The 14,054-nt window shown below is 43.5% G+C and overlaps 1 protein-coding gene across 5 annotated transcripts in view; it reads left to right on the top strand.

Annotated features, from left to right (window-relative positions):
• The window catches only part of LOC137331279 (mediator of RNA polymerase II transcription subunit 12-like protein), a 482,895-nt gene extending 472,888 nt beyond the window's left edge, over positions 1 to 10,007 (top strand). For all 5 annotated transcript variants that reach the window (XM_067994976.1, XM_067994975.1, XM_067994977.1 and 2 more), the window contains 2 exons: positions 7,053 to 7,134; positions 9,138 to 10,007. In XM_067994976.1, coding sequence (XP_067851077.1) covers positions 7,053 to 7,134; positions 9,138 to 9,190 — 135 coding nt within the window. In that variant the 3' untranslated portion in view covers positions 9,191 to 10,007. The remainder of the gene's footprint in view (positions 1 to 7,052; positions 7,135 to 9,137) is intronic.
• Positions 10,008 to 14,054: the final 4,047 nt, after the last annotated feature.

Here is a 14,054-nt window from a genome sequence, read left to right as displayed (position 1 = left end):
GACACTAATTCATTCACAATTGACTGATTTTGGACCATTGGGCGTAGTAGGGAGATACAGAAAATAAGAAATCAGTAAAATCTCCAACAGGTCACGAGCGTGGGAATAATGGGCTCGATATTAGGAGGGAGGCTGGTTGGCAGTGGGGGAGTTGACTGGGCGCGTGGGTAATGCGCCCAGTGAATTCGGGGTGCTCCGCACACGATCGCAGCCTAATTGAAGGCACTTACCTTGGTTTCCAGGTTTCGCGCTGGAAAGCTGCGCAGCAGGCGGACTGCACAGCCGCATCATAGGCTGTCAACTGGAGGAGCCCTATTTAAAGGGGCAGTCCTCCACTGACTGACGCTGCAGAAAGGAGCCAAAATTACAGTATGGAGCAGCCCCGGGGAAGGCTGCTCCCAGGTTTAATGATGCCTCACTCCAGCTCCTACTGGATGGCTGATGAGGAGGGGGAGGACAGAGATCTTCCCCCCGGCGGACGGGAGGAAGTGGCCTCCCTTTGCCACCACCAAGGCCTGGCTCGAGGTGGCAGAGGAGGTCAGCAGCACCACCAACATATCACGCACCTGCATACAGTGCAGGAGGCGCTTCAATGACCTAAGTAGGTCAGCCGAAGTGAGTACACTTACTCATTCGCCTACACTCCATCTGCCACATCACCGCCCCCACCCCACATCTCCTTCTGCACTGCCAACACTACTCCATCACATCACTCCCCACACCCACTCAAAGCTCATCCTCAACTTACCTGCACTTACTCACCTCGCCAGTACTCATCCCACCACTACCACTCAACCCAATCCTCATACAATCTCATGGCTCTATCGCATACTCACCCTCTCGTGCATCTCTTTCACGGTCAGCCTCACCCCACCTGCCACTACCAGTGCTGCAGCCACAGGGCATGCACCATGTATGTGTAGTAGGAAGCGTAAGGCAAACGTGTCGTGAGCATGAAGGGGATGCACAAGGGTGTTTGAGGGTTTGTCATGGTTTTTACTTATATTTGATTTCTGATCAACTCACATTACATATTATATTGTCACCAGTACTGCCACGTCTTTGCAAATCTTGTCTGGCTTGTGCAATAATGCCCTTTCCTGAGGATCACCATGAAGACCCACAACTGATGCCACCCATTGTGTCACTGCAAAGTGGGTGTAGGTGTATTTGCAGAGCTCTTTTGTGCAGACGACTGAGAGACGTCGGCGATGTCCCCCGTGGCACCCTGGAAGGATGCGGCGGAGAAGTTGTTGAGGGCAGTGGTGACTTTGACAGCGACAGGTAAGAAGATGGTGCTCGGGCCAGCCGGGAGCAGCTTGACATGAAGGAGGCTGCAGATGTCCACGACTACATGTCGAGTGACTCTGAGTCTCCGTGTGCACTGCTGCTCAGAGATGTCCAGGAAGCTGAGCCTCGGTCTGTAGACCCTGTGGCGAGGGTAGTGCCTTCTGCGATGCATCTCTCTCTGCGGTTGCCCTCCTGCTGTGCAGGTGGATGTGTCACACCACTGTGTTGTGGAGCTCCACGTGTCGGAGGTGGACGTCGTGGCCGGCGAGGCTGTTCGTCCTCCGAGGAGGTCATGACTGCAGCTATCACCCAGAAGATGTACATTTGAGGGGGTCTGCAAGGTAGGTAAATGTGTCTGCACACCGGGGTTGAGGTTGCAAGTTGGTGAATTTTATTGTTAGGAGGAGGGTGGTGGAGGCCAAACTTTGTCCAAAGTGACAGAGTGGCCTCCTGCAATGAGTGAGGGTCTCAACTGCCACCTGTCAAATGGACCTTTGCAGCTGCCACAGGCTGGTGGCTGCAACACGTCCATTTCAATTGGGAGTGTTTTCCCCAGTACGGGAAAAACACTCAGTTTCGATAAAAATCCAACCCCTCCTAAAATATCCTACAAATCAGGTCTGCTAATGACCTGAACTATCACATTAACTGCCTTAAGTGGGATCCCACTGGCTTTAATTGCCGGCGGGAGTCCCGCATGCGGGGGCTGCGCGCGCATCTAAGCGCATCACTGGGGAACCCAGAAGTGGGCGGGTTGGAGCCAGGCTCCAGACCCGCCCCGGGAAACCCCAATTTTTGGAGCCCCCCCCACCACGAACCCGCCGGCTCGGATGTCCGTAAATCGAGCCCAATGAATCTGGCAAAATGGACATGCAGGCAGCGGGCTCTCCGGTCTGTGCCAGTAACAGCCACTGGGAGGCACACAAGAGTAGCCAGGTGTGACTGACACTGTTTTTAAGACGGTCTGATGCACCATGTGAGATTGGGGATTGTGCTGTGTGCAAAGTCATAGGCACAATGCACATCCCTCCTCCTTAAGGTGCAATGCATTTTCATAATGTAATAACTTTTTTGCAGGGTAAGATGCCTCTATCTTATTTTCTCAGCAGCTGGGACATGGTGGGTGACCCAGACTTAAGTTTGCAACAATCGTATTCTCAAAGCAGTCACCAGAAGTGTACAAGAATGACCTTGGGGATAACTAGTCTTCTGATTCCCCCTCGTTTCCTGCAGGGAAGATCTCTGGCTTCATCTGCCACTTCCCCACACTGATTTAGTTGACCTCTGTTGTATGAGACCCACCTGAGTTGTGCCAGTCAACATTATTCAAAATATTCTGCGTTTCTATGTTATGTTTCATACTATTTAAAAATCAATGCATGCTCAAAGGAGAGGGAGCTTTCTCTCATTGTTCACTCTTTTTAAATGTCGTTTCCCCCCCTCTAGCTTTAACCCTTTCTCTCCCAAAGAGACTGATTCGCAGGGGTGTAATGGAAGGTGTACTGAATATACAAAGGTATAAATAAGGATTAGGCATACCATAACCAATGGCACATTCATAACCCAGGTTTCCATGGGTCAGTGATGCCATCGGTTCCTCAATCATCAATATATTGATACCCTGGCGTGCAGGTAACAGAGGGAGAAAAACCTGCTCTCTATCATCTGTGCAGTGGGAGTGTAAGAAATTGACTTACAATGAGGAGTCAGCAAAACCGAGACTTGGTTGTTTTCAGATGTTAAGAAAATTAAAAAGGTGAAATGCAAAATGCTTTTTAAAAAGTAAAATAGAAGCTCTATAAAAGAAAGTCTGGGAATTTCCTACGATTATGCTTATTGGAATTAACTGGGGAGATATTTGTCATGCTGGACATATCCAGTATGAGTGTGAACTAAGCCAACTGTCTGTGAAATTTTTATGACTGAAAATTTAATGTGGGTTTTTAATTTGGAAAAATTCCTGGGGGTAAACGTACTAGGTTTTAAGTCCCATTGCTGATCAGGGTTCAGTGACCAAACACTGAACACAATTTTAGGGAAAAATTAATTAACTCGTGTTTGATGGCACAGTGCAAGCAACTCATTGCAAGGAAAAATAAAGTTTTTTTTTTGCAATGTTTCTTATAATCAGAAAGAATTTCAAGGGAGTCTAGAGATGTAGCCCATTGCTGTTCTAGTAGTAATGGCACTTGCATTTGTATAACGCCTTACCACATCATAACATGGTTCGCACAGTAAATTCATTTTGAATTACAGTGACTGTCGTTGTTGTGGCAGCTATTCGACTGTAGTAGTAATGAGATGAATGACCAGTTAATCTGTTTGGTAGTTTTGGTTGAGAGGGAATGTTGGCCATGGGGATCGGGCAGGAAAGCGGAGTCGAGCTTGAAGATCAGCCATGATCTGATTGAATGCGGAGCAGGCCCGAGGGGCCACGTGGCCTACTCCTGCTCCTATTTCTTATGTTCCTATGAGTACAATAGTACGCAGTTTCTAATCTAGGTCTGACCATCTGCAGGAGGCACCAAGTTAAGCTGAACTTGCTTCCCACGAAGCAGGGTAGAGAAGTTAGAGGACGTGAAACCAACAGTATTATCAGAGGCTTAGAAACAGGCTGGCGAAACCCTTCAGGGAATGCCACAAGATAGGGGAGCTGACCTATGGAGACCAGAAAAGTAACAGGTTTGATCTCTAGTTGCCAGCATCCTTGCACTAAAATCAGTTAGGGTTCCCACTCTTGATTGCTATCAAGTGACTTCTGCTGGCAAGTAAACACATGCATACCAGGTAAGCACTAGAATGGGGATAGGTGTGTTGCCTGCCGCACAGACAAATATCTTGCAAATACTCGCTGCCTGGGCTCACACAAAATGAATGATACATGAGAGAGGTTCCAAAGGGCAGCGTGCACCCATGAAACTGTACCCCCAGCAAGTGTCAGGAGACGAGGGGGAGAAAATGGAAGGAAAACAACACAATATGCATAAAATGCAACTGGCAGGGATGAAAAAGATACAACTAATGGATTGAAAAAGGAGTCTGAACCCTTTTTGAAAAAAGAATGAGGTGCTTATGAAGACCTTTATGGGGTGAACTAGTCTTAGGTGATAGAGCAAAATGGGCACTAGCAAATCAGCAGCCTGATTATCCTTCCCATTGAAGCCAATTAAACCTGAAGATAAGACACATCTGAAGCTCAATACCTCCACGTTGAAAGTGATTTCTCCAGACTCTATTCCGTTGCTATAGAACAGCAAGGTATTGGCGAGGGAGTTCTATCACCTGTGATGGAGTTGAGAGAAGGTTTTCCAGTGTGGAGGTATGTTTGGGTGACATTTTGTTTTTAAAATGATAAACCATCTGCTGCCAGACTATGAGTTCCCATGAGAACATGGCCTTAGTTATATAAATGCATATTCCAGATACCTGAGTGCCTATTGAGTGTCTCATGTGAGGTTAGAGATATGGCATCCAAGATTGGTCAGGACCACTGTGATTATTTACATCTGTAAACAATTTTACAACACCAAGTTATAGTCCAGCAATTTTATTTTAAATTCACAAGCTTTCGGAGATTTTCTCCTTCCTCAGGCAAATGTTTCAAGATCTCCTTGAAGCCTACGCATTTATACATATTGAACAATAATACATGGTGTTTACAGACTGCCCCTGCAACTGCCCGTTGCCAAGGCAATCACCGTGTTCAGACAGAGAGGTGTTACCTGCAGAACCTCCGAATACACATTCAACAAAAAAACAAACAGGGAAAAAAAACAGAGAAAAAAAAACACAGAGAGAGGCAGAAACATCCGGAAGGCAGAGAGAGCCAGCAAATGACCCATTATATTAAAAACAGATAACATTTGTTCGCTGGTGGGGTAACGTGTAGCGTGACATGAACCCAAGATCCCGGTTGAGGCCGTCCTCATGGGTGCGGAACTTGGCTATCAATTTCTGCTCGACGATTTTGCAGCAGTCATGCAGTCATGCACTTCAGCAGTCATGGACATTCATCCACCGACCTTCGGGTAAGCGTACTCCAAGGCGGCCTTCGAGACACACGACAACGCAAAATCGTCGAGCAGAAATTGATAGCCAAGTTCCGCACCCATGAGGACGGCCTCAACCGGGATCTTGGGTTCATGTCACGCTACACGTTACCCCACCAGCGAACAAATGTTATCTGTTTTTAATATAATGGGTCATTTGCTGGCTCTCTCTGCCTTCCGGATGTTTCTGCCTCTCTCTGTGTTTTTTTTTCTCTGTTTTTTTTCCCTGTTTGTTTTTTTGTTGAATGTGTATTCGGAGGTTCTGCAGGTAACACCTCTCTGTCTGAACACGGTGATTGCCTTGGCAACGGGCAGTTGCAGGGGCAGTCTGTAAACACCATGTATTATTGTTCAATATGTATAAATGCGTAGGCTTCAAGGAGATCTTGAAACATTTGCCTGAGGAAGGAGAAAATCTCCGAAAGCTTGTGAATTTAAAATAAAATTGCTGGACTATAACTTGGTGTTGTAAAATTGTTTACAATTGTCAACCCCAGTCCATCACCGGCATCTCCACATCATTATTTACATCAACATCTCATCTCTCTTCCTTTTGAATTCTGATTAGAATTGAGATGAACAGAATATATTGGCCTAGGATTCTACCATTAAATGTTCTGACAGAGAGCAAGGGAATAGATTACCAGGCATTGATCAATTTTTAAAAAACAGAACTTTTAATCCCAAAGTGCCATTAAAAACCATTTACAAAAGTTTTCATGTGGATATTATCTACAGTAGAGGTGATGGACCATCCTCCTTGATTTTATGAATGAATGCACTATATTTAATTGTTATGTTCTAAAAGAATTATTAGCGATGCCTTTGTCACCTTTAGACTCAACTATTCCAATGGTCTCATGGCCAGCCTCCCAGTCTCCACCCTTTTATGAACTTCAGCTCATCCAAAACTCTGCTGCCTGTACCCTATCCTGCACCATGTCCTCGCTCATCACCCCTGTCCTTGCCGACCCACATTGGCTCCTGGTCCTCCAACGTCACAAATTTTAAATTCTTATCCTGGTGTTTAAATCTCTTCATAGCCTTGCCCCTCCCTACCTCTGTAACCTCCTCCAGCCGTACAAAACCCCCATCCCCAAGCAGTACATTCCTCTGAATCTGGTCTCTTGTGAATCCATTCTTTGTACACCGTACCATTAGGTCGGTGTCAAATTTTGATTGATAATCGCTCCTGTGAAGCATCTTGGGGCGTTTTATGAGTGCAAAATGTTGTTGATTTACTTCAAAGAGGCTTGGAAAGCTAAAGTGCCAGTAGGCAGCAGTCATGCAGGCAGGAGTTGCACAGAGATGAAATTGGGCAGGAGGCCACGGCTCTGCAATGGGATTGGAGCAGCAGAGGGGGAAACCAGGAGCTGGGGCAAGGACTCTGTAGTGAGCACTTGCACAGCATATTACTGAAAATGTCCACATCCACTTCCTATCTGACAGACGCAGCCCAAATATCCTGAAGGCCTTTAATGTTGTGGGAAGGGAGATGAAGAGCAACAATGTTCTAATTTACCAGTGATGCCTAGGAAATAACAGTGACATTTGCCACATTAGCTAAATAAAAATGAACCTCTCTGGTGGATAAACTCTTAAGTTTCTCCCATTTGCAGGCAGAACTTCGCATCTAGAAGTAACAGTAGTGCAGGAGACTGGAGCAGTGAACGGATTAAGTATTAATAATGTGTTTCTTTTTCCTCAATCCAGTTTTCAAGACAGGGTATGCAACAGACCCAACAGCAGCAACAGACTGCAGCGTTGGTTAGACAGCTGCAAAAGCAGCTCTCTAGTAAGTACCACATTCAAATGAGATTTCAAATGCTTAATGATTATTGTATCTAATACCAAATTGATTTCTGTATGTATTTATAAGAAAGAGAAAACACAAATGTTGGAAATGTGCAATAAAAACAGAAATTGGTGGAGGTGCACAGTAGGTCAGTCAGCATCTGTAAAGAGAAAGATCAGTTAACCTTGAAGAACCAGTTTGGTTAACCAATTAACCAATTGGAACCCTTCATCAGAATTTGTTTCAGTTGGGTTTGGAACCGAGAGAATGGAGAACTCGAGTTCAGGGGGACAGACAGATTAGAATGAGTAAGAGGGTTAGAGAAACTCAAGCAGCCAGTTTAATGATGCCAATTCTCAGTGAGAAGATTGAGACGGTAAAAGGCCAGAGGAAGTGGTCCAAGAGTAATGGAAAAGCTGGAATGGGGCAAAGGGACAGAATCACATGGGGGGGGACCCTTTGGCCAAAGAAGAAATCATGTAGACAAATACAGTGGGCAAAAAAAACTCAACAACAATTTTAAAGGAGGGTTCAGGAATGGAGAGACCTGGGGGTTCACATACACAAATCTTTAAAGGTGGCAGGACAAGTTGATAAGGGGGTTAAAAAAATCATACGGGACCTTGGCTTTATAAATAGAGGCATAGAGTACAAAAGCAAGGAAGTTATGCCAAACCTTTATAGATTGCTGGTTAGGCCTAGCTGGAATATTGTGTCCAATTCTGGGCACCACACTTTAGGAAGGATGTCAAGGCCTTTGCAGAGGAGATTTACTAAAATTATACCAGGTATGAGGGACTTCAGTTATGTGGAGAGACTAGAGAAGCTAGGATTGTTCTCCTTTAAAGCGGAGAAAATTAAGGGGAGATTTAATAGAGAAATTATGAGGGATTTTGATAGAGTAAATAAGGGAGAAAATATTTTCACTGGCAGGAGGGTTGGTAACCAGAGGACACAGATTTAAGATAATTGGCAAAAGAATCAGGGGGGAGATTAGGAGATTTTTACGCAGCGAGTTGTTATGATCTGGAATTCACTGCCTGTAAGGGTGGTAGAAGCAGATTCAGTAGTAATTTTCAAAAGTGAATTGGATAAATACTTGAAAAGAAATATTTGCAGACCTGTACGGAAAAACCACCTCCTAAGCTGGTAAATCTCTGTTGGCAGCGGCAGTGCATCTGCTGCTGTTGGGACTGCCCGCAATGCTGTGAGGTAAATGACAGGATTGGTTTGCAATTAGTATCTAGAAACCATTGGGTCATTGCCAAGAAATGACATGCAACATTTATTGGCACCAAACTGGTTCTTCAACCTGGAACACAATTGATAACACAGGGCAGAAGGAAACCTGAACAGGAACCACATACAATGGAATCTGAATTCTAAATGAACATCACACTCTGTACAAAATGTAAAATGCACTCAGCTTGTATCTACAAAGCCAGCCAGACAGCTTAAATTCCCTACTTGAGTTCCCCAAGCAATTGTCTCACCTTTCCCCCCCCCCCCCTGCTTTCTCCACTCCTCTTCTTCTTCCTCCTCTGATGTGGAGATGCCGGTGATGGACTGGGGTGGACAAATGTAAGGAATCTTACAACACCAGGTTATAGTCCAACAGTTTTATTTGAAAAGCACAAGCTTTCGGAGGCTTTCTCCTTTGTCAGGTGACGAAGGAGGTAAGCTCCGAAAGCTTGTGATTTTCAAACAAAACTGTTGGACTATAACCTGATGTTGTAAGATTCCTTACATTCTTCCTCCTCTCTTTCCTTTCTCCTTATCCACTACAAATCACAATGTAATCTGAATCCCTTGATGAGATTATTGTCTTGTAATTACTCTCATTAGTTACTATTCTCTCTTTCTCTCTCTCTAATAGAAATTTCATGTACTATTGTGCTAAACTCTCTACTTCTCGAGGAACAGCTAAATTAAAAACGTTCCCGAGCTTTTCTCTTAAATGAATAACTGATTGTGTTGTTTGTGCAACCTTCATCCTTTGCAAGGTAACCAGCCTCAACAGCCATCGAACCCATACAGCCACCCTCCTCATTACTGAACCTTGGAAAGAAGCACAGACCAGACAGTCACTGGAGAACAATGAAGATCAACGTACCAGACCAAGCACCCTGGGGGGGTTTCATTCATTGTTTGTCCTGATGTTCTCTTTTTATTATTATTTTTACCTTTTTTTAAATTTTATTTTGACACATGCTTTTTTTTTTCTCCCTGTGATGTAGCTGATGTGAATAAATAATGTAAAGTGAGAGTAGATTATTTTATTTAAAAAAAGAAATTGAAGTTTTACAATGAGAAGTGTTTTTGGATCTTGTAGGTCCTGTAAAAAGCTGCTGGTATTTTTGTTTTGTTTTTGTTTTTGCTAAAAGTAAATTTTGGTGCTTTTAGCTTATCTACAACAAAGGAATGTTCTAGATATAAATGCAATTTATTTATTTGTTAGCAAAGATTCCCTAACAATGCACTGGACCAGAATAATGGTTTATATGAATGAATTTGACTATGACAAGGTAGGCTGCCTACAGGACTGTGGCCGCAGACGATTTGGTCTATTCAGTGGCTTTGCTTTCTTGAGCCTCTTAAGGACGTGGCAAAGCTGTTCATTTAAACTGTCAATTTTGCCTAGATTTGTAATTTTACATGAGCACTTTTTAAGAAGAAGAAGTTTGTTAAATAATAAAACTATTTTTCCCCTATAATAATAATGATATTATTGTACGGCACCTCTGAGCAGCTCTGTTGTGTGTGGTTAAGTTTGGTATTTATATGTTACATTCAGATCAATGAGTTACAGTGAAGGATAAAGATGACGGTTGCAACTTGATATCTAATAAACCAAGAATTAACATCGGAGCAAATGGTTTCTTGTTTTGTGATTGGTATGTTTGTTCATTGCTGGTTCAGCATGGCCAAAAATAAGAGACTTTATAAGGCATGACGTGGTAAGTGCAGCATGGTCCTATGGTTCCCAAAGCTCTCCACCACTGGGTTTTTTTTCCCTCGCCTCATGTCTGGGTTTGTTGCAGACTAATTGATGGATATTGATTGCTAAAATTAGTCTACAACTCCTTTATCGTTGTATCATGTGACCACCAGGATGGTAGAAGGCGAACTCGATGGACCTTGGTCTTTTCTCATCTCGCAATTCCTATGTTCCTGAATCGTGTTTGACAAATTTATTAGAGGTTTTTGAGGATGTAACTAACAGGGTAGATAGAGGGGAACCAGTGGATGTAGTATATTTGGATTTTCAAAAGGCATTCAATAAGGTGCCACACGAAAGCTTGTTACACAAGATAAGGGCTCATGGGGTTGGAAGTAATATGGGGGCATGGATAGAGGATTGGTTAACGGACAGAAAACAGAGAGTAGGAATAAACGGGTCATTTTCAGGTTGACAGGCTGTTACTGGTGGGGTGCCACAAGGATCAGTGATGGGACCTCAGCTATTTACAATCTATATTAATGACTTAGATGAAGGGACTGAATGTAGTGTAGCCAAGTTTGCTGACTATGCAAAGCTAGGTGGGAAAGTAAGCTGTGAGGAGGACACAAATAGTCTGCAAAGAGATATAGACAGGTTAAGTGAGTGGGCAAGAAGGTGTCAGATAGAATATAATGTGGGGAAATGTGAGGTTATTCGCTTTGGTAGGAAGAATAGAAAAACAGAATATTTTTTAAATGGTGAGAAACTATTAAATGTTGGTATTCAGAGGGATTTGGGTGCCCTTGTACACAAAACACAGAAAGTTAACATGCAGGTACAGCAGGCAATTAGGAAGGCAAATGGTATGTTAGCCTTTATTGCAAGGGGGTTGGAATACAAGAGTAAGTAAGTCTTGCTGCAATTGTACAGGGCTTTGGTGAGACCACACCTGGAGTACTGTGTGCAGTTTTGGTCTCCTTAACTAAGGAAGGATATACTTGCCTTAGAGGTGATGCAACGAAGGTTCTCCAGATTCATTCCTGGGATGAGAGGGTTGTCTTATGAGGAGAGATTAAGTAGATTGGGCCTATACTCTCTAGAGTTTAGAAGAATGAGAGGTGATCTCATTGAAACATGGAAGATTCTATGAGGGCTTGACTGGGTAGATGCTGAGAGGCTGTTTCTTCTGGCTAGAGAGTCTAGAACTAGGCTTCATAGTCTCAGGATAAGGGGTCGGCCATTTAGGACTGAGATGAGGAGAAATTGCTTTACTCAGAGGGTTATAAATCTTTGAGCATCCACAGCCCTCTGGGATAGAGAATTCCAGTCATTGAGAATATTCAAGACTGAGATCGATAGATTTTTGGACTCTAAGGGAATCAAGGGATATGGGGATCGGGCGGGAAAGTGGAGTTGAGGCCGAAGATCATCCATGATCTTATTGAATGGCGGAGCAAGCTCAAGGGGCCATGTGGCTTACTCCTGCTCCAATTTCTTATGTTCTTATGTAAGGAAAGAAAGAAATAGTTGAATTTATTCAGGAAAGTATCACTTAATGGCCTGCATTTTCCTTCTGCTTCTGTGTTTGCCAGGCTGATGTTTTCTGTCCATTTTCCAGTCCTTAAATGGAAAACCCCAAGAGTTAGCTCTGAGTTTCATACAATGAATTGCTTTTAGAGTACAGTGACTGTTGTTATGTGGGCAAATGCAGTAACTGTTCTGCACCAGCAATATCCCACCAACAATAATGAGAACAAAAATAACCAGATTGCCTGTTTTTTGATGGTGTTGGTTGAGGGTGGAATGTTGGCCAGGAAAAGAAAAGAAAGAACGTGCATTTATATAGCACCTGTCACATCCTCAGGATGTCCCAAAGCGCTTCACAGCCATTGGAGTACTTTTGAAGTGCAGTTGCTGTTATAATGTAGGGAAATGCAGCAGCTAATTTGAGCACAGCAAGGTTCCACAAACAGCAATAAGACAATGACCAGATAATCTGTTTTATTGGTGTTGGTTGAGGGATGAATGCTGGCCAGGACACCGGGAAGAACTGCCCTGCTTTTCTCGAATGGTGCCATGGGATCTTTTACATCCACCTGAACAAGCTGACGGGAATTTGGTTCAACGTGTTTATCCAGTGTTCCAAAAGTGCAGTAACTCCCTTAGTAATGCACTGGTGTATTAATGTCAGTACAGTGCACTCTCTCCAAATGGCTGGCCTTGGGTGTATTTTGTGTGAAATAAAGCAAATTCTGGAAATATACAGCATCTGAAGAGGGACGAGATTAGTTAACGTTTTGGATAGACTCCCTTTGTCAGGACTGAAAAGGGAGAACAGGTGAGTAGTTTAGAAGATGAACCAAAACTAAAAGAGTGGAGATCAACAGGTAAGATTGTGAATCAAATATACTAACCCCCAGTTAGAAGCACTGCAATGTGATTTCAATTAATATTGATTGCAATTAATAGCCTGAGAACAGCTGTTTAGTGAAGAGAAAAATGCCAGATGGCTTTTTCGTCATTTCAAACAGTCTGCAAAAATCCATTGAAAAGACAAAAGCTAAGCAAAATGGGGTATTTTATATGATTTCTCTGTTAATATAGGAGGCATAAGCTATACTGGGTCTGATATTTCCCTATAATATACACTAAAGCAAAAACCACTACAGTTTAGAATGTGAGAGAAGCATTAATCCCATTCATACTTTAGAATGGGATAGAGAAGCATTAATTCAGTTTAATCTTGGGAGTCTGATGTCCATCAGTTTCCACCATAACATCCGCTAACAGTGGGAGAAAAAACATACTCCAAGTGGATTTAAACAGACTCCATGGTGAAGATTCTCTACCTGCGGACCAGGCGTAAATCTGACGTTACGAGTCAGCCTCGGATTATAGAAACCGCCTGATTTTTAATTTTCACTTATTTCAAGGGAAATTAAAATTGTGCAGTTTCTATAACCGGCGGCCGATCTGTAACGTAAGATGTCCGCCTGGGCGGCAAGTAGCCCACCCCCCAAACTCATTACAGAGAATAACATGGGTAGGAGTGTGTTTCAATGAATCAAAGCTTCTCCAAGTACAGCAAAAGACATTGTTCTCATGGTATTAATGGCATGTGAAACAGCCCAGCCTGTGCGCTATTCTACTCAACAATTGAAGCATTTCCTAGTGTCAGAGCAGCAAGGATATTGCTGCATCACTTTATCCTCTCACATAACCTGCATAGACTATTAGCTGCACAGTGGCTGAAAGCATCAAACAGTTAAAGCGTTAATTTAAATTCAAGGGTGCGCTGGTACAATGAAACCTAGTCTCTATTACCTGCTACGTTCCTCAAGTTGGTTTAGAAAATGTATTTTTAAAATCAGTCAGATAAACAAAAGTAAATGTCAATTGTAAGTTCATGGGTATTATAATCTGGTAAAGTCCACGACAAGCCTTGTACCAGGTTTGTGAATAGAGGCACACGCAGTGATTCGATTAATGAAATCATGGTTTTGTAATGTTGGCTGATACAAATGTGTCTTAAGAATTGATATGGAGTTTCCTGCTGGCTTATCCATTGGTGCTGATCATATGTTATTATCGGTCAAGTACTTAGTAGCAACAATAGATTGCAAAAACAGAATGGAGGCATTCGATTTACAGGTTTCGGCGCTGCTGCCTCACTAAAGGAGTAAAGATAACGGTCCTGAAATTTCTGGGTCTCGGTGGTCACCAGGTGGAAATTGAGACAGGACCTGGGTCTGCCAGGTCTCCACCCCCTTTTCAACGGAGGGGACAGACACTTCTTACATCTTTGACTAGAACGATCCGCCCTCGATATAGCGGCGAGGTGCTGCCCTGAAATTTCGGGCTCCTGCAGGTTGAATGCCCAGGAAGCACCGTATATGGCAGAGCCACCTTGCTGCCTTCGTGCAAATGACCCCGTCCCTGGTATTCTGAGATGGGAGAAAGGCCGGGACAGGCTGGCGGC

Source organism: Heptranchias perlo, chromosome 13 (genome assembly GCF_035084215.1).
Source record: "Heptranchias perlo isolate sHepPer1 chromosome 13, sHepPer1.hap1, whole genome shotgun sequence".
Taxonomy (NCBI): Eukaryota; Metazoa; Chordata; class Chondrichthyes; order Hexanchiformes; family Hexanchidae; genus Heptranchias; species Heptranchias perlo.
This window is presented reverse-complemented; position numbering and strand designations above follow the sequence as displayed.